General features: G+C 36.8%; 1 protein-coding gene across 1 annotated transcript in view; it reads left to right on the forward strand.

Annotated features, from left to right (window-relative positions):
• The window catches only part of LOC306863444 (lethal(3)malignant brain tumor-like protein 4), a 58,323-nt gene extending 52,548 nt beyond the window's left edge, over positions 1-5,775 (forward strand). The window contains exons 19-21 of the mRNA XM_079406781.1: positions 1,803-1,865; positions 3,567-4,274; positions 4,857-5,775. Coding sequence (XP_079262907.1) covers positions 1,803-1,865; positions 3,567-3,719 — 216 coding nt within the window. The 3' untranslated portion in view covers positions 3,720-4,274; positions 4,857-5,775. The remainder of the gene's footprint in view (positions 1-1,802; positions 1,866-3,566; positions 4,275-4,856) is intronic.
• The last annotated feature ends 12,291 nt before the right edge of the window (positions 5,776-18,066 follow it).

Consider the following 18,066-nt stretch of genomic DNA (forward strand, 5'->3'; position numbering starts at 1 on the left):
ATGTGCATTATGGGTGCGTTCTGTGGGTTAATGCTGCTGTCTGTCAGTCAGCTGTAGATGCGTTTGACTCACACTAATGCAATCACTGCATCCTGATATAGATGATTTAGCTGGGAAATCAATCAGATATGCTCTGGATATTAGCTGAGAGCAGAAGGTCGATCTGCTGCATCTTGTCTGCGGTTTTGTAATAAATGGAAATGTTGTTCCAAAGATGCTCTCTGGAGTTGGCCGGTGTAATTAAAGCCCGGCGCGGCTCCAGAGACGCTCTTCCTGTAATTGTACTGAGCTTCAGAGTGAGAGCTAGGGTCAAAAAGCACATCAGTGGAGTTCTTCAGAGACTGCGGCGATGCTTCAGACGGGTTATTCTTAGCCGCGGTTGTTTGTTGGAGATCCCTGAGAAATATGCTGCAGGATATTTCAGCTCTGCTGACGCTGCAGAAGGTTTCTGAGTCTCTCGCTCAAACCTCAGCTGACCTGCTCATGCGGCGAGAACACACTTCTGCTTCATCGGCGTTACCTGCGTTCAGATCAGATGTGCATCACACTTCAGATTCACACACAATCAGTCTCTAAGATGCTGCTTTTACTTGACAATACGTCTACTGTATCAGTCAATGAAGGTTTGACAGATTCTGTTTAAAACAGCGTTTCATCAGTTTTAAGTCTAAAATATAGGATTAGAATGATTTATTCTAATTATTATTAATTATTACTATTTCATGAGCACTGGATCTATAAAAAGCTATAAAGTTACTTGATGCTGGCATTTTTTGTAATTTTATGCGTAATAAATATATATTTTATGTTGTTAATTTATATTTTTATATATTTTATTATTTGTATATTATTTTTATTTTTTATATATATATTTTTGGTCTCGGACAGAGACCGCTTTAACCGTGATTAAAATTACTTTTAATTATAATAATAATTTACCCACTACTTCAATATGATACACAACAATTTTCTGTATATGATACACAAGTCATTTTCTGTATAATATTTTTTTTTTGTGCTGTCAAACGATTAATTGTGATTAATCGCATCCAAAATAAAAGTTTTTGTTCATGTAGTATTTGTGTATTGTGTATGTACTGTTATGTTTTTATATTAAATATATGTATGTATAATATAAATTAAATGAATATAAATATATACATGTAATGTAAATGCATGTGAATATTTTCAAAATATATACTGTATGTGTGTATTTATATATACTGTATATATATATATATATATATATATATATATATATAATAAATATACACAGTACACACACATTATCAATAAAAACTTATTTTGGATGCGATTAATCGTTTGACAGCACAATTTGTTTTAAATGATTAGTTTTATCATTATATTTTTGTTCTCAGGCATAGTAAAATAGTTTTGATTTATAATTATCCAGTACATCAATATGATGATACAGTAGACAAGTGTTCACAATAGTTACATGTATACATGAGATTTAGAAACAAGAGCCTAAATAAATACAAATAATAATGCAAATCAAAAACGAATAAATCAAAACATCTGAAATGCACTCACTAAAATGAGCACTTTCACGAGAGTACACTTACTGCCATGCCTACTCAGCAGGATCAGAAATACATTCAATAAAACCAAGTTGACCGCAGTAAAGCAGTGATGAAGGCAAATAAAGTCTCTCCATCACAGGACTGTAACTGCAGCTGTTTACAGCAGAAATTCCGTCACAATGTAACCTTGATTCTATCCTGTTGAGAACCTCAGTTCTAGAGTGGAGATGAAACTGTGTGTTTGTGTTTGTTTCTCAGGTGGCTGATTTCATCCGTTCTTTACCCGGCTGTGAGGAACAGGCCAAGCAGTTCAGCGAGGAGGTACATTACGTGTGGAGTTGAGGAGAAATTCAATGAGTTTCAAATGTGATTCTTTCTCCACTTACAGCCACAGAAGCTTTAATTCAAACACAGACCAAAGAAAATACCACAAACTCTTACACGTTTTAAATTCACATGTAATCACATTTGCTACACTGTGAACAAATGTTCCTAATTACTATTTGTGTCTCTGTTTCAAGTAAAAGAATCAAAACAAACTTAACTTGAGAAGCAAAATTATGAGAGATTAAAGCTTGAAATAATATTTTTTTTTATTTGTATCTGCTCACAAAGGCTGCATTTATTTGATTAAAAATACAGTAAATAGCTGTTTTCTATGTGAATACCTGTTAAAGGGGACCTGTTATACCCCTTTTTACAAGATGTAAAATAAGTCTCTGATGTTCCTAGACCGTATGTGAACTTTTAGCTCAATATACCCCACAGATCAATTTTTATAGCTTGTTAAAATTGCCACTTACTTTTAGGGTATGAGCCCAAACGTGCTGATTTTGAGTGTGTTGCTTTAAATGCAAATGAGCTGTTGCTCCTGGAGAAGAGGGCGGAGCTTCAAGAGCTAGCCTTTGCTAATAAACACTTTGACTCTGTTTCAAAGTCAGTCATCTGATTATACTGTGCATAATAAATTAGCGTTTATGAATTACACAGACGGGGAGCACGGCGGGATAAAAATAACAGCATAGCTGGTCTCATGCTATCACAAACTTTATAATCCCGCTTCTGATTACGAGCTCGACACCTTCAAGCGATCGACTCACATTGCTTTCATACGCAGCTTTTAACAACCACATTCATATTCACGATCATTCTGATAGCAAACACACAGAGACAATGATAGCTTTAGCAATGAGCCTTACAGAGTGCCAAGCAGCTCTTTCAGAAAGGCCATTTGGAAACAAACGCGTGATACTTACTTTGTCTGGAGCTGACGTTCACACACGAAGCGTTGGTATTGATTCCTAAACATTAGAGGAGTTACCGATTTAACCTCAGTGTCCTCGGCTCAGATGAGGGGAGATTATGGAGACTCCTGTGTTCATCAGTGCATCTCACAACACAACACTTGTAAAGCCTCTTTGGTGCTGACTCTGTATATATCTCCAGGAATGGACCGCAGCTTCTCACTCAGGGCTGTGTTTATGCTAATAGAGCAGAGAGCGTCACTAATGAGCGGGACTTTTTCCCCTCGGTGACGTGAACAGAGGGACAATCTGAAACAGCTTGTTCTGAGAGACTGTTCATGATTTATTGGTTTTATAAACAAATGAGTGGGTGGAAACTGATACATTTTATTTTTCAGAATTCTCAGATGAATAGAAAGTTCAAAAGAACAGCATTTATTTGAAATAGAACTCTTTTCTAACATTATAAAGAATGTCTTTACTGGTACTTTTGATCAATTTAATGCATCCTTGATCAGTACAAGTATGAATTTTTTTCTCAAATATATTTTTTTATAAACTGAAGAGGACATATTCAGAGAATATTTATTTATTTTTCTAGCTATCTGCAAGCATCAGTCTGTTTTCAAACAAGAGAGACTGTAAATACAGTTTAAGCTCATTTAGTCATATTTAAGATCACATTATGATTTCATAGTGTCGTTAGTGTTCATTAGAGCGGCTGTATATGATGGTTTAACACTGACTCTGTAATGTTTTCCACCGGTTCCCTCACCAGCAAGTCGACGGGAAGGCCTTTCTTCTGTTGACGCAGCGAGACATCGTTAAGATAATGAGCGTGAAGCTCGGCCCGGCCCTCAAGATCTACAACTCCATCCTGATGTTCAAACACGCCGAGGATAAGAAGCAGCCGCCGGCCGGAGACACATGAAGCACAGATGAATCTACTGTATCGATGCATTCCTACACCTTTGTGCCCCGAACGCCTCCGTTAGCGCTAATCACCCTCGGCCTAGTCTCCGTCAGGTTCCCGCTTGCCTTTAAACCCTCTCCCTTTCCTTCTCAAGCTCAACCACGCGACAATCAAACGCAGTCGCCGGCGTCTATCAGGGGTTTCTCTCAGTCACGGTGCTACTTAAACTCAAACACAAACAGGCGAACAGCAACTACAGGATTTTCTCGTGTCTGTGTGTGTGTGTGTGCGTGTGTCTGTCTGTGTCTGTGTCTGTGTCTGTGTCTGTGTGTGTGTGTGTGTGTGTGTGTGTGTGTGTGTGTCTGTGTGTGTGTCTGTGTGTGTGTCTGTGTGAGTGTGAGTGTGAGTGTGAGTGTGTGTGTGTGTGTGTGTGAGACTAAATGAACAGTTCATCCGCTAATGAACGTTCTGTCATCGTTTACTCGCTCTTTACGTGACCAAACCCCTGTGACTTTCACAAAACCACAAGCTGCTGTTTTCAGTGTAATGGAAGTGAATGACACAAACAGCTCTGTATCGTATAATCAGGTTTGAATCAGGACTGAAAATATTCTGTTTCTTTAATCAGGACTGAAAATATTCTGTTTCTTTCCAATCAAATATTCTGTTAGTGCTGGGCAACGATTAATCGCGATTAATCGCATCCAAAATAAAAGTTTTGTTTATATATGTGTATGTACGGTGTATATTTATTATGTATATATAAATACACACACATGCATGTATATATTATAGAAAAATGTTGTTTATATATTAAATATATTTATATTATATATAAATTAGTGCTGTCAAACGATTAATCGCATCCTAAATAAGTTGTTGTTTACATGTATGTGTACTGATCAATTATGTATATATAAATACACACACACAGTATATATTTTGATGTGTATATATTTATTTATTTATATATATATTATTTATATATTTTTTTATTATTATATTTTATATTATACATAAATATATTTAATTAATAAACATAGCATATTTTTCTTAAATATATACATGCATGTGTTTGTATTTATATATTCATAATAAATATACACATATTATATAAACACAAACTTATTTTGTATGTGATTAATCGTTGCCCAGCACTAAACCAACTCAAGTTCTGCTGATATCAGTGAGTTTTAGTAGTCTGTTTCCGAGGGGAGGACGATTATCAGTCAATAATGACTTTATACTATTCATATGAGTTCAGAGAACTGCTGTTTGTGTCATTTTGGAGCTATTCTGTGAAAAAGAACACGTTCTTTTGAAAGAAAGTCATTTGTGTTTGAGTAAATGATGAGAGGATGATCATTTGTGTCTGAACTCTTCTGTAATACTCAGAGATTTGTGCCCGTTCTGTTACTTCCTCTAATTTTATTCTGTTTTGTACAGTTCTGTATGATTTTGCTGAACCTGCTGAATCACCTTTTATTTATTGTGCAAAATCACCGTACATTTGCACAGGGAAGGATAATTATAATATATTGTAAATGATGGATTTGAAATGCCAAAAGGATTTGTTTTAAATTGAAGAGTGTTTATTTTTGTGATGTATCGTGCAGAGCCCCAGAATTAGACCAATCCCTGTTTATGTTTAATGAAATCTACTTTATTAGTGTGAATGGCTCTGTGAGAATGTGATCTGAATCAGGGGATTTTCTGATCATTATTTAAAGACTTGCTATAATGCACAAAGCAAACGATATATATATTTGCTATGAATTTTGACACTGGTGTGATTTCAATGCCGAATCCGTCTCATGTTTATTTAATTTAGCCAAACATCAGGAATGTACATCCATCTTGTGTGCGGTTTAGTTGTTGTTCCTTCAGTTTCGCAGCGCAGAATGAAGACGTTTCATTGCATTGCTGTATTAGTTCAGTCCGTTCATCCAGATATGATGATTGATTTATTGATCAGATGCTTTGTACATATTTCTAAACCCTCTTTCTTAAACTCACTCACACTTTGTACAACAGATTTCATTCAGTCTCCCTAATAAACCGTGCAAATCTCCTCCGAACGCTGTCGTCTCTGATGCTACTGACTTAAATCATATTTGAGTTGAACACAACAGAAATGGAGCTACAAGCTTCATGGTTCATATTTGATGTGTCGGGTTTATATTAAATTATAGGTGGATGTTCTTGAGCAACACTTGATTTTATTCACTGTGGAGCATCAGGACACAAGAAATGTTGTCTGTCTTTCTTCACAGCAAATACACGTCTCTCCTGCCTTTCTGTAGGACAGCAGCAGCATTAGTGAGGGAACACATTGATTTATCTGCGTTTATTAATAGAGTTTATCTCAACCAGAACAAAGCAGGAGAATCTCAACCTGAAGCAGCCTGATAGCATGTTTATCTGAATATGATTAAATGTTGTTCTGTGTGAGTGTCTTGATGTTCCTGCAGCTTCATGACCTTCAGATGTTCCTCAACCATCTGGATGAGCAGTCATGGGGAAATCAATCATGTTAACCTTATTTATAAACCAGTTCTCATTTATGTTGTGTGAAGCTGATAAAGGAGTAGTTGACCAAAAAATGACCATCTGAGATGTAGATGAGTTTCAGATTCTGAGAAATGTGTCTCTGCATCAGTGTCTCAGCAACAGTGAATGGGTGCCGTCAGAATGAGAGTCCAAACAGCTGATAAAAACATCACAATAATCCACACCACTCCAGTCCATCAGTTAACATCTGGAGAAGATAAAAGCTGGGAAAAAAAAAATCAAGACATTTTTGGACTGTTTTGTCTTATAAACGCTGCTTGATCTGCAGATTTCTCTCCTGATTCAGACCAGAACACTCTTTCTCTGGAGGAAGCGTTATTATGGATTATAGACTCAGTGTATTTTAGTTAAATACATCTTAATAATGGATTTGTTTTTCATCTTTTGTCTTCTCCAGATGTTCACTGATGGACTGGAGTGGTGTGGATTATTGTGTATAAATAAAAGTGACTTGACTTGAGCTTTAAGGCTGTTGGCATTAATGATGTTGTGTAATCGTTAACAGCGTGACTGATGTTTGTTTTCGGGTCGCAGTGATTGGAAACACCCGAGGGCTCTTCATGCAAATGTGAATAAGGTCACTTTAAAAGCAGCAGATGCTGAGTAAGAGGGAATAATGGAGCTGTTTGCGTCTGGAAATATGAATGAATCATTAGGGTTAGTGTGAAACTCAGACAAAACAATTTATCAACAGATACAGCTGCATATCATTGATAACTCATGCAGAAACTAAATCACACATGCATTAATTCTTACAGGTTTTGGTGCAGTCTAATGACATTTTGTGCTTGACAGTGTCCTCAAGTGTTCGTCCTTCATGATTAACCGCTGGACGACAGATGCAGATGTGAGTAGATCTGAGGAAAACACTGGGTTGGTTTGTGGTTCAATGCTTTCAGTCAGTGTAACCAGAGCTGCACTGTATTATAATGCACATTTCATTTCATTTACTGTCTGTGGGAAACTCAGAATGGATTTACTGTAACACACAGACATCCAGAAATAATCATTCTGTCATCATTTACTCACGTCATGCTGTTCAACACACAACAAGACAAAATGATCTGTTTTACTGCATAGAATCAAAGTCACTGGGGGTCAGTGTTGTCACTGACTTTCATTAAAGGGTTGAAAACATTTGACACACTCTCCAAAATATGTTATTTTGTGTTTCACAGAAGAACCAAGTCATGCATGTTTGGAACAATATGATGCCAGAATAGCATTTTAGGTTAATTATTTCTTTAATATAGCTGATATTCATAATGACTTCCATAGAAAATACATTAACGTGATGTTTACATGTGTGAACATTACACTATTACTATTATTATTCATTTGTTTAGATGTGTCAAATTAACTCATGAGTTTTGGCTTAAAGTGTCTTTTTGGTTAAAGTTATGTGTGTGAAAATTCAACCACTTCAGTTCTATAGTCAGTCATCGTAATATATGTCAGTCTGGTTTTATTGTGTGGACAATTATGAAATTGGAGACAGAATTCACAATATTATCCTGATTTTTAGACCTTTTTGAATTAGATAATTGTGTCCCTGCAGCACAAAAGCAGTCATGAGTAGCACAGGTATATCTGTAGCAATAACCAACAATACATTGTATGGATCAAAATTATACATTTCTCTTTTATGACAAAAATCATTAGGATATTAAGATCATGTTCCATGAAGATATTTTGTAAATTTCCTACCGTAAATATATCAAAACTTCATTATTGATTAGTAATATGCATTGCTAAGAACTTCATTTGAACAACTTTAAAGGAGATTTTCTCAATATTTAGATTTTTTTGCACCCTCAGATTCCAGATTTTCTAATAGTTGTATCTCAGACAAAAATTGTCCTATCCTAACAAACCATACATCAATGGAAAGATCATTTATTCAGCTTTGATGATGCATAATGCTCAATAATAATAAAAAAGACCCCTATGACTGGTTTTGTGCTCCAGGGTCACAAATCATAGTACAAAAGCAGTACTGGAGCCTGTGACAACTAGCCCTGGTCTGATGCCTTCAGTGCTTGCAGAATGTTGTAAAGATTCCTCTGTTTTCCATGCGAGCGGTTAAACGAAGGCCATGTGCTGAGAATAACCTCTGGGGTCACGAGGCGTCTGAACTCTGGAGGATTCTGGGAGAGTTTGATGCAGATCTGTGGGAATCAGAAGGGCTTGTTAAACGCACTCGGCCTAAACACTGCTCCTCTCCAGCACTTGATTGTGTCTTGAGGCCAGATGTAGGATCTTCAAAGGCAGCGGAGGATTGTCTTAATGAGCGTCTCAGGATCTCAGCGGCCTGAACCATGTTTGTTTGCAGCGTTTCATCTTTATCCTGAGCTCAGCGTCTGCAGGAAGCACTTTGGGTGCGATTATTGCGGATAAAGTGGAGTGTTAACAATTAAACGTGCTGCTGTTTACAAGTGAAGGTCTTTAATAGTGAAATAAGTTACAGATATTACAATCACACTCACCTGTAACCAGCAGTGTTGGGGGAACGCGTTACAAGTAACGTGAGTTACGTAATCAGATTACTTTTTTAAAGTAACGCATTACTTTTTAATTTACAAGAAAATAGTTACTTTTTCAAATAAGTAACGCCAGTTACCTTTTTTCCCGTTTATTGATTGAAAGCTCTCCTGTCCGCATGTTGAGAGAAATCATGTTACTTTAGTTCTAGAATAAATGTGAACATGTATTCATTCATCTCACTCACAAATAACAGATTCAGTATTCCTCAAAATCAATAAAACACAGAATGTGACCCAAACATGCATCCTTTATGTATTTAATCCCATTTTATTAACCAGTGACCTTCGATGATCCAATTCAGTCATACTAATAATAAGCAAAAATTACTCAAGATAAACTAACATTTGACATTTAACATTCGCTTCTCTTCAGCAGATGCTTACACACAATCACCACTCGAGTTTAATGAGCTGATCGATTGTTCTGTCATTTTTATCATGCACTATAATATTTGTTTTGGCAGGTCATTTATTCTTCCTCTAGTGCAGGAAGAGACTAACAAGAAATATCACTCTATAATGATGCTTTGAACATTGTTAGATGTTTACCGTGGTATTCTCTGAAGCAGCAGGAACATGCCAATGCCAGGAAATATGAGTACAATATGTATTTTGTATATATGAGAGTACCATGGTGCCATCCCTAGTGAAAAACAAATATACTCAAATGTATTTGAAATACATGTATTTTATGCTGAGTATAGAATATTGTGTATTTAATAAAAAATACCCTGCAGTTGTACTGGTATACTTCATAAGTCTGCTAGGAACGACTAAAGTAGTGCTGAAGTCACACTAAAGATATATGTGATTGTGCTAAAGTGACATTTAAAGACGATATTATTCAAAGATCACACAATCCTCATCAATAGACATTAAAACACATTTTAGGCTTAATATTAAGAAATGTCCATTGTGCACAAGTAGTAGCTACTCCAAATAAAGTTAAATTATAATATTTATATCAGTAAGTCTCGAGCGATATGTCAGTAAATATGTTAATAGATTTAAAGTATATTTAGTATGAAATAAATGCATTTAAATATCTTACTGTTTTTACTAGGGACTATTCAGTACTGAAATATCTCCATAATGTCCGCATAACTAACGTTTTGACCGAATTTGAAAAGCTGGATCGTTCAGAGAAATAATGTTTAGTAATATTCTTCGAGTAGGCTATATTTGTACCGTCGCCAGTATTGTTGCATCATGGCACTTATTGACTAGTGCATGCCGTTCCTCTGCTTATGAACATGTTCCGAATGCGCATGAATATGTTTTCTTGCCTATATTTGAGCAGAAGAGTCGCGACGCGTCCAGTGAACGCAGGTAAACGCGCGCCGTCGCTCAGCGGGTTAAACACTTTAGAAAGCAATTATTCAAATCCTGCAGCACTTGCACCGGATTCGGTCTGCGGTATCATAGCAACAACACCGGAGAAGCGGCGTAACATCAGCCGCAGTAACGGCGGATCCCGAACCGGAGCGACGCGACGCGACGCGCGCGGAACAGAACTCTGGAACGGGAAACCGGCGCGCGGTTAAACGCTTGAGAGGAGCGCGGAAAGATTCCTGACCGGAAATACCGGGAATAACGAACTTAACGCGCAAAATGCGCTCTTGTGACGAGAGAAAGTTTGCGTTTCGTTGCCTGAATACGAATCTGTTAGTCGTATTTCACGGTAAGCGATCGTTTTCTGCTCAGACGTGCCTTCACTGTGTAGATGGAGTGGATTATATGATTTATCGATGGATATATATGTATATAAATCGATGGATATATGAATGCATGCATGCCTGTTAGTCTCCGGTGATTTGTGTTAGCGTTAAATGAACCGAATGTCTGTTACGCACGTTATTTTCCACGCGTAAACCTCACAGATTTTCCGGTTTTACGTTTATTTGGAGAGGCAGGTTGTTTTAAATGACCTTTATTCGTTGTTTTGTTTAATTGTTTCGTCAAAAGAGAGATTCAGTGTTCTCCATCTGAGCAGCTCATTTTCACAGTCACCATTTCTATTAACAGTCACTTCCCCTTTTTATGTAAAAACTCTATTGAAATTCGCCCTTTTCATGCTCCTGATGTCTGTAGTGAGATTAGAAACGTCTGAATTCGTGTGAACTGTCAAATATGAGCATTAGGGTTTATAATTGAGACAAAGTGACTGTAAATCTCCTCATTATTGAATAACACCTGACCTGTTTGAAGCCATGGAAGAAGAGTAGCTGGGTTATTCATTATTGACCTGTATTGATCTGAAGGACTGGAGACTGACACTGAGGTGAACCTGGCCATGTTTCAGGTTTAGAAGAAGCCTCTCAGGTCAGATCTGATCAATGCATGTTAGGTTAGGTTGTGTTAAAACCTCGCTTTTAGAGATCTTCCAGGACCATGATGCTGAGAACTCATGCATCTCTCTAAATTACAAGTAAATGGGAAAGTGTAAATGGGAAGCAATTCATTTCACCAGGTAGAGTTTTACAAAACCTGGAAGATCTTCTAGTGTCCTGTACAGAGAACGAGAATAATAAGTCAGACAGCTGGATGAGAACATAGTGTTTTCTGCAGAGTTTGTTGCATCACTGCGTTAAAGTGTGCTTAGTCGTGCAAGATCTTGTTTAGAGCCAGTGCAATAATTAATGCAGTAATTCATGAGATGTTGTTCATGTCAGAGCTCATTAATGCATGCAGCAAAGCGCATGAGAATCTGTTCAAGCTGACCGATCTCTCACAACTGGAATAACTAACTCATTGACATGCATTAAATTGCATGCATAAAACTAAACTACCATCTTAGTGGTTTTTGACTTACATTAGAGACCTGCAGATGGTTGAAAAAACCCTTTACTAAAGAAAACCTATGTTTTTATCACTTTTGAGCAACTGGACTCACATTAAAGCAGATTCCGTATTAGAATCCAGATCTTGCATTAGAGACCAGACTTCCTGTTAGAGACCAGATCATATTGACTGTAGTCAGGGTCAGTACATTTCATAGCATGATTATAGTGATCTAAATTATCAGTTATCAGAATTATCACAGAATGTGCTGGAAATGTTTAAAAACTACTGACACAAAAATAGTTTCACCAAGTTTTATATTTATAATCAACAACAAATAAAATAACTGCTGTTTGCATACACTGCAAAAATGATTTTCTTCCTTAATGTTTTTGTCTTGTTTTCTAGTATAAATATCTACAAATTCTTGAATCAGGATTCAGTAAATGATACAAAATATCCAAATTTTGTTAATTTTTGCTTAAAACGAGCAAAGATATCTGCCAAAACGTTTAGCCTCTGAATAAATATTATTTTTCTTATGCCATTGGCAGATATTTTTGCTTGTTTTAAGCAAAAGCTTACAAACTTTTGATAATTAAAAAAAAAAAAAAACAAGACTTAATATATTAAGATGCATTTACAAGTAAAATGACTTGATTCAAGAATGTTTAGATATTTCTACTAGAAAACAAGACAGAAATACTAAGTAAGAAACTCATTTTTTGCGGTGTAAACACTAAAACAATAACACTACCAATGATGTCTGGATTTTAAAACATGACTGATAACATTTTATCTAATTACATACAAAATGTGCAAATAAAACTTTTAAAAGGTTTCATAAAATGGTAAACCTCACATTTCAGCCTTTAAATAAAGAAAAGGGTTAAGTCAAAATGATAAACGATTAATAAATGATCTTTTATCTGCTCTGAATTGTTTAAATGTGTAGAATCCACATAAGCTTGTTTTTCATCAACCGGCCAAACTTTACAGCAGGGCGAACAAATGAACTTTAGTCCAGACAGAACTGCACACAGACTGAATGAGAATGTAAGTCTGTGTAAATCCAGTCTCTGCCAGCAGGTGGCGCTGATGGAGCAGCAGAAACACCTTATTAAAACACTGCTTTATTAGGTATTACATGGAGCAAAGATGAAAACAAAATGCCATCAAATCTTTTCTGAGGACAGTCCGAATCTTCAGAGGTTCATTCATATAATTAATTCATCCCTATATTCATTTATATAATTCTCTCAGCACTCTTTTAAAACCTTAAAACCTTTCCGCCATGTTTTGACACAAAACTACACTACTCTGTGTGAGACTGTTACTGAAAACTCTGCTTTATGCTGGATAGTATTTATTTATCCTCAGTTGTTATCAAATAGTTTTAATGATAATTCAAATATGAAACGATAATACTAACCTACTAACCGTGGGGAATTTTATCCTGATTTATCATCAAACTGGAAATCGTTCCATCCGTAGTATTTAATTTGAAGCAAATGAGAACGAGGCTGTGAGGGATTGATCGGTCAGTAGGTGAATAGGTTTTTAATCTGTGAGGTTTTTGTCCTCTGGAATTAGTTTGTTTTGAAGAACCCTTCTGTTCCACCTGTTGAACTGGTTTTAATTCGTTTTAATTAAACCTGTCTATAATAGTGAGTTCAGTAATGGATGTGTTGTTTCTAGCAAGTCTCACACGCTGGATAAACCGAATCTGGAGAAGGAGAAGCTGGATTCAGATCAGTGGAAGGCATTTTTGCCAGCAGCTCATCCGTCAGATGGATTTTTTGCCCGTGCGAACAGCATATCATTCATTTTCCGCCCACGAATGAATGTCAGCAGCATATGCTTGGTGAATATTGTTTATTTGTTTGAGGAATATTATCTGTTGACTCTCGCGCCCTGCGTTTGCCAGTGGAATCAGACAATAATGGCCATCATTTTTGGCTCCATTACCTTTATGTTTCTCTGCACTGATGATGGATGGAGATGCCGGGAAATCATATTTCTTTTTACTGCAGCTAGTTTTACAGCCAAATTCATTCTGGCAGTCTCTGTCATTCGGTGTTTTGTCCTCATGACGTGTTTATGGTCACCCACTGCCCTCCAGAAATGAACATAAAGGTCATTGTGATCCATAAATCCTTCTCGGCCGTGTTTGAGATGTCAATTGATGTGTGTGTCTCTGAAGTCTGTGGATCCCGCCGTGCGTTTCTCTGTTCGCTCAGATTCTCTGCTGTTTGCTTTGATGTGAATGGATCCGAGCACACCTTTGAACTCCTGATCATCTGCTGGTCTGGACTGGTTTCAGCTTTATTTCATTAAACGTGGAGTCCTCCGTTGCCAAACGCTCACAGGAATTGGTCAAATCTGTAAATCTTTGCGGTTGGAAATGTAGAAGCAGAGCCAATGCAGAAATATGGGAGCTGTGTTTTTTATAAGCAGTGTGTTTTATAACACCGTAGCAGCATCTGTGGATGGTATTGTTAGAAATGAAAGAGCTGTTTGTTGGTAGTGAAGCAGAATGAGACGTGACATTAGTGATGAAGTTCAAGCACATTTAAAAGAACAGCTGCATGTCAGGGACTTACACAAGTTTATGGCTTTTTAAACCAATTTGCAAGCGCACCTTTGTAAGAGGTTTTTTGCACTATTTGCTGGTTTGAACTGTAGGTTTGAAGGAATCATTCAGCCAAAAATGAAGCTATGCTTATCCTTAGACCATCTGAGATCAGGATGAGTTTGTTTCTTCATCAGATTTGGGGAAATGTCTCTGCAATGGACGAATGGGTGCCGTCAGAATGAGAGTCCAAACAGCTGATAAAAACATCACAATAATCCACACCACTCCAGTCCATCAGTTAACATCTGGAGAAGACTAAAGATCAAACAAATCCATTATTAAGACATTTTTAACTCAAATACAAGTCTATAATCCATAATAACATTTCCTCCAGTGCACCTCCTGTTGTCTTTCACATCAAAATCCAGCCCCATGTTTGTTTAGAGCTGTTTTGTCTTGTAAACGCTGCTGGATCTGTGCAGATTTCTCTCCTGATTCAGACCAGAACACTTTTTCACTGGAGGAAGCGTTATTATGGATTATAGACTTGTATTTGAGTTAAAAACATCTTAATGCTGGATTTGTTTGAGCTTTAGTCTTCTCCAGATGTTAACTGATGGACTGGAGTGGTGTGGATTATTGTGATGTTTTTATCAGCTGTTTGGACTCTCATTCTGACGGCACCCATTCACTGCAGAGCATCCATTGCTGAGACACTGATGCAGAGACACATTTATACAAACCTGATGAAGAAACACACTCATCCTGATCTCAGATGAACAGAGGGCAAGCAATGTTTCAGCAAGTTTTCATTTTTGGCTGAACTATTCCTTTAACACAAGCAGTGCATTTTCACAGGTTGAGCAGCAGTTATTTAAACAGAGCATGTGATCCTCTGTAGTGCACTAGTGAGTAAATATAGGGCAGGTCCATGAACACTCATAATGGACATGCTTATCAGCTGACAGCAGGGAAAAGAAAGATTTTTCTCATACTTTTTCTGTGTTGTGATTGAATCAAGAACAATAAAACTGCACCGTCATTCACCCGACGTTCAAGAGATCCATCGTCTCTACATTCAGAGTTAAATCACACGTTTTCTACAATCATATCTGTATGAAAGTCAGTTGATTCATGACAGACACGCTATATATGAAGCCCTGGAGAGTCGTTATCACTGATCATCAGAGGTCGTATCTGCTGATTCATGTTAAATCAATGTCCATCTAACATGACGAGAGACTCCAAACACACTTAATGAGCACAGCGGCGCATTACACATCAAGAGAAATGGACACTCGAGATCCAGCCAGAAACTAATTCACTTTTGTCTTCTTTTCTCCCCTGATGATTCAGAACTAATGAACCCTGGTGCTGGAAACTCAAATATGTATTTTCCCTCTGGAAGTCCCTTTTGGAAGACAACATAAAGATTTAATTGGTGCCATGAATTATTAGACTCACTGCAGAAAAGCAGACAGGTTCACAAAGGCCACTGCAAAATATGGTCTGTCTGTTTTGATTTAGAGCATGAAATAAACATCATATATCTGTTCCACTGAACTGAATAGTTTCTAACTCTAATAAGGCTGTGTTTGGTTGATGTGGTTTAGTGGTTCAGACCCTTGAGAAAGACTGTAATGCATCTGAATCTTTGGGAGTTTATTTAGAAAGACATTGTTTCTTATTTAATGAAATGTTCACAGCTCTCAAATCTCATTCATGTATATTCAAAGATGGCATGGTTCATCAAACCTGCTCAGATCCCACTAAGAGAAGCACAGCTTCATTTATTTGATCCCATTTGATTTTAAAGCTTTAATTCATTGTTATTGGATCGACTTCAAAAAGTCTTTCAGATTTTCAGCAGTAATTCTTAGGGCTGGGTGATATGGCAAAGAATAAAATCTCTCTTTTAGAACGTTTGATGATCGAAGATATCTATTTTAGTGTTTAATTATTCATCTTAAAAACCTAACTATAACATGATTCAAGCAACATTGATTAAAGTAAGTTCTATTCCAAGTGCAGCACACATAAAGTTCAACATAGAAGTGCATGAAATATGAAGGCAAATACTGTACAAAAACTAAGCCAAACATATGCAAAAATGAGAAAAATATAAACACTGAGTTTTTGAAGTCGACTCAAATAATCAAGACAATTGTTAATCAAAATGACAGAATAACAGCATTAATAGATGATTATTAACTATAAAAGAAAACAGCAGCAGCATCATGTTTTATGTCAGATCAACAAACAGATGCTTTTCATCTTTCTGTTTGGAGTCTGGTGTGAATCATGTCATCTGTCTCTGTCTCACACGGCTTCTGTTCTTCGTGATGGCTGATCACTGCTGTGTGTTTGTGCTGCATTAACCCACACCATCCATATGCTGTTCACAGAGAGCAGCATCTCGCTCCCACTCAAGAGTCCAGTGAACACGCCTAGAACCAGCGCCGCTTTGCCTGGGTTCATATTCTCAGCTTCTGGAACATCCATCTAATGAAGAACTAAGAGAAGCACAGCAAATGGTGTGTGTGTGTGTGGGAGAGTGTGTGTGAGAGAGAGAGTGTGTGTGTGTGTGTGAGAGAGAGTGTGTGTGCATTTGTGTGTGTGTGTGTGTGTGTGTGAGAGAGAGTGTGTGTGCGTTTGTGTGTGTGTGTGTGTGTGTGTGAGTGAGTGTGTGTGTGCGTGTGTGTGTAAGTGAGAATGTGTGAGTGTGAGAGAGAGACATTCATTGGAAATGGTGATACTGATAGGGTGGCACATATATTCATATACGTGTTTGTGTGTGTGTGTGTGTGTGTGTGTGTGTGTGTGCATATTCACGTCAGCAGTGGGATGGTTCTGGTAACAGGCCAGATGTCTCTTCTGTTCATCAAGGGTACATTTCTTTGATAAAAAATACAGTAAAAACACAGTAATATTGTGAAAATATTACAGTTTCAAACAGCTGTTTTCTATGTGAATATGTGTTAAAGTGTAATGTATTTCTGTGATCTGCAGCTGTATTTTCAGCATCATTACTCCAGTCTTCAGTGTCACATGATCTTCAGAAATCATAATAATATACTGATTTACTGCTCAACAAACATTTCTGATTATTATCAATGTTGAACACAGTTGTGCTGCACAATATCTTTTGTGGAAAATGTGATACTTTTATTTTCCAGGATTCACAGATGAATAGAAAGTTCAAAAGAACAGCATTTATTTGAAATAGAAATCTTTGTCACATTATAAATGTCTTTAGTGTCACTTTTGATCAACCTAGATGAATAAAAGTATTATTCTTTTATTTATGTTTTGAATGGTAGTGTATTGTGGTTTCCTCAAACACTATGCAAGTAATAGGGACCAACTGAAGGTGAACTATCCCTTTAAATCTATGTTAGATTTTGTGAGTATGTCTGTAAGCTCTGCTTCATCACAACAACGAGGAAACACTTCAGAATTTAATTCATTATTGACAGATTCATTTCTTTAAAGGTTTTCATTTTAAAAGGTTCGTTGTTTTAAATAGCTTTAAGTTATCAACCTGTTTTGATGGAAACGTTAGTTTGTAAATCATCCATTGTTCGATTTATTATCGTTGTAGTTTTATTACTTTCTCGCATTATTAATGGTTTCATTATCATTAATAATACTAATGTCCGCTATTCTTTTTCTATTCTATCTACTTGTTTTCTTTTTATTTATTATTTTAAAAAAGTATTGCTATGTTACTGCGTTTGGCTAAACGAGCACTTATTATCGTTGCTTCTCGTTTGTAAGTTGCATTGGATAAAAGCGTCGTCTAAATGTAAATGTCTAGATCTCATGGCGTTCCCAGCCCACACTAATGTTCTCATGTTCTTTCTATCTTCTCCAGGATGATTAATTGAGCGCCATC

This window comes from Barbus barbus, assembly GCF_936440315.1.
Source record: "Barbus barbus genome assembly, chromosome: 44".
NCBI lineage: Eukaryota > Metazoa > Chordata > Actinopteri > Cypriniformes > Cyprinidae > Barbus > Barbus barbus.